The following is a 1,298-nucleotide window of genomic DNA, read 5'->3' as shown; positions in this document are numbered from 1 at the left end:
AATTATTCATATAAAAACATATATGTATGAAAACATATAAAAAAAATTTTGAGGTGCACTAAAGCTCAGGTTAAATTAAGTTATGAGGTCGATCCCAACAATGATCATTTAAAACTCCTATATAATAGAGCAAAAGATTTTACAAATCGTCAAAGTGCCCTATTACAAATTTGTTGAGACGGCTAAGGTCGGCTGATTCATCGAAGGTATGATTGATTTCTCTGCTCTTCTAACTTTAGTTTCGCAAAGGCTAGATAATGGTGAAAAAAGTGTATTAATGTTTCCACCACTTTCTTCTCCACACCCCCTTGAGGACTTGCATGCGAGAAGAGAGTTCAGCAGATTTCCTGGTTTCTATTCTAGGATCTGGCAGTGGGCCGAAGTTCAGCGATCAGGACGGGGCCAAATACTATTTGGAAAGAATATTTATATATTTTTTTTTCGATTTTGACTCGATCGGATCTTGAACTACTGCACACCGAGACTACTTAATAAATTATGAAATACTATGTTTATTCTGAGAGTTTTGTCTTTTTTGAAGAAAGTAATTACATATTTATTTCAAAAATTTCAAATAAAAACAATTTGAAAAAGATATTTTCATTTTCATAGTTATATATGTAAATAGTACTAAGCTATCACATAATGATACTAACATAGTGACCCAGCAACACTTAACAGAAATACAATAACAAAAACACTCAGCGAATTACACAATAGCCGGATAGCTTGTAGACTGTGACTTCCTTACTTTTTACAAGCTCAATAATAATGCCTACATATATACATATATGCATAAGTATGCGTTTCTTTAGGTGTAAATTTGTACAGGCAGCGGTGACGTGACACTCTATGCAACAAATTAAGACATATTCGCGCGTAATTAACAAGCAATTTACTAAACGGCAATCAAATGCTAAAAACTGAAAACTTCCAAGCGCTTGAATAAAGCGTGATAATATGCAAAATTTTGTTAACTAATTTTTTTTTTTCTGTCTTAATAACTTAATATATTTCGTCTGGCTAATTACTTGTACTATTGCATTTTAATTACGCTCACCTTCGACACAGCTCAGCGCTCTTTTCCCATGAATGTTTTATGTTGAAGTATTTATAACAGTTAAGGCCACGCAATTCCCAACCTGAAATGCAATTAAAAAACGAAACAAAAATGAAATTGGAGATAATAAAAATTTGAAAATAAAACGTATTGGAGGAAAATGGGAAGAAAAGTAAATAGGAGTTCATAAAAATAAAAATTCAAAAATATACATACATAGAAATAGAATATACAAATA

General features: G+C 31.5%; 1 protein-coding gene across 1 annotated transcript in view; it reads right to left on the bottom strand.

Moving 5' to 3' along the window:
* Nucleotides 1-1,142, bottom strand: part of LOC108974467 (sushi, von Willebrand factor type A, EGF and pentraxin domain-containing protein 1) — a gene marked incomplete at its 5' end in the record, with an annotated part of 27,599 nt that extends 26,457 nt beyond the window's left edge. Inside the window, 1 exon segment of the mRNA XM_018942321.1 lies at nt 1,061-1,142. Coding sequence (XP_018797866.1) covers nt 1,061-1,142 — 82 coding nt within the window.
* Nucleotides 1,143-1,298: the final 156 nt, after the last annotated feature.

This window comes from Bactrocera latifrons, unplaced genomic scaffold, assembly GCF_001853355.1.
Source record: "Bactrocera latifrons isolate USDA-ARS-PBARC rearing strain unplaced genomic scaffold, ASM185335v1 scaffold_556, whole genome shotgun sequence".
Taxonomy (NCBI): domain Eukaryota; kingdom Metazoa; phylum Arthropoda; class Insecta; order Diptera; family Tephritidae; genus Bactrocera; species Bactrocera latifrons.
Note: the sequence above shows the minus strand (reverse complement) of the source record. Positions and strands in the feature narration are given on the sequence as shown.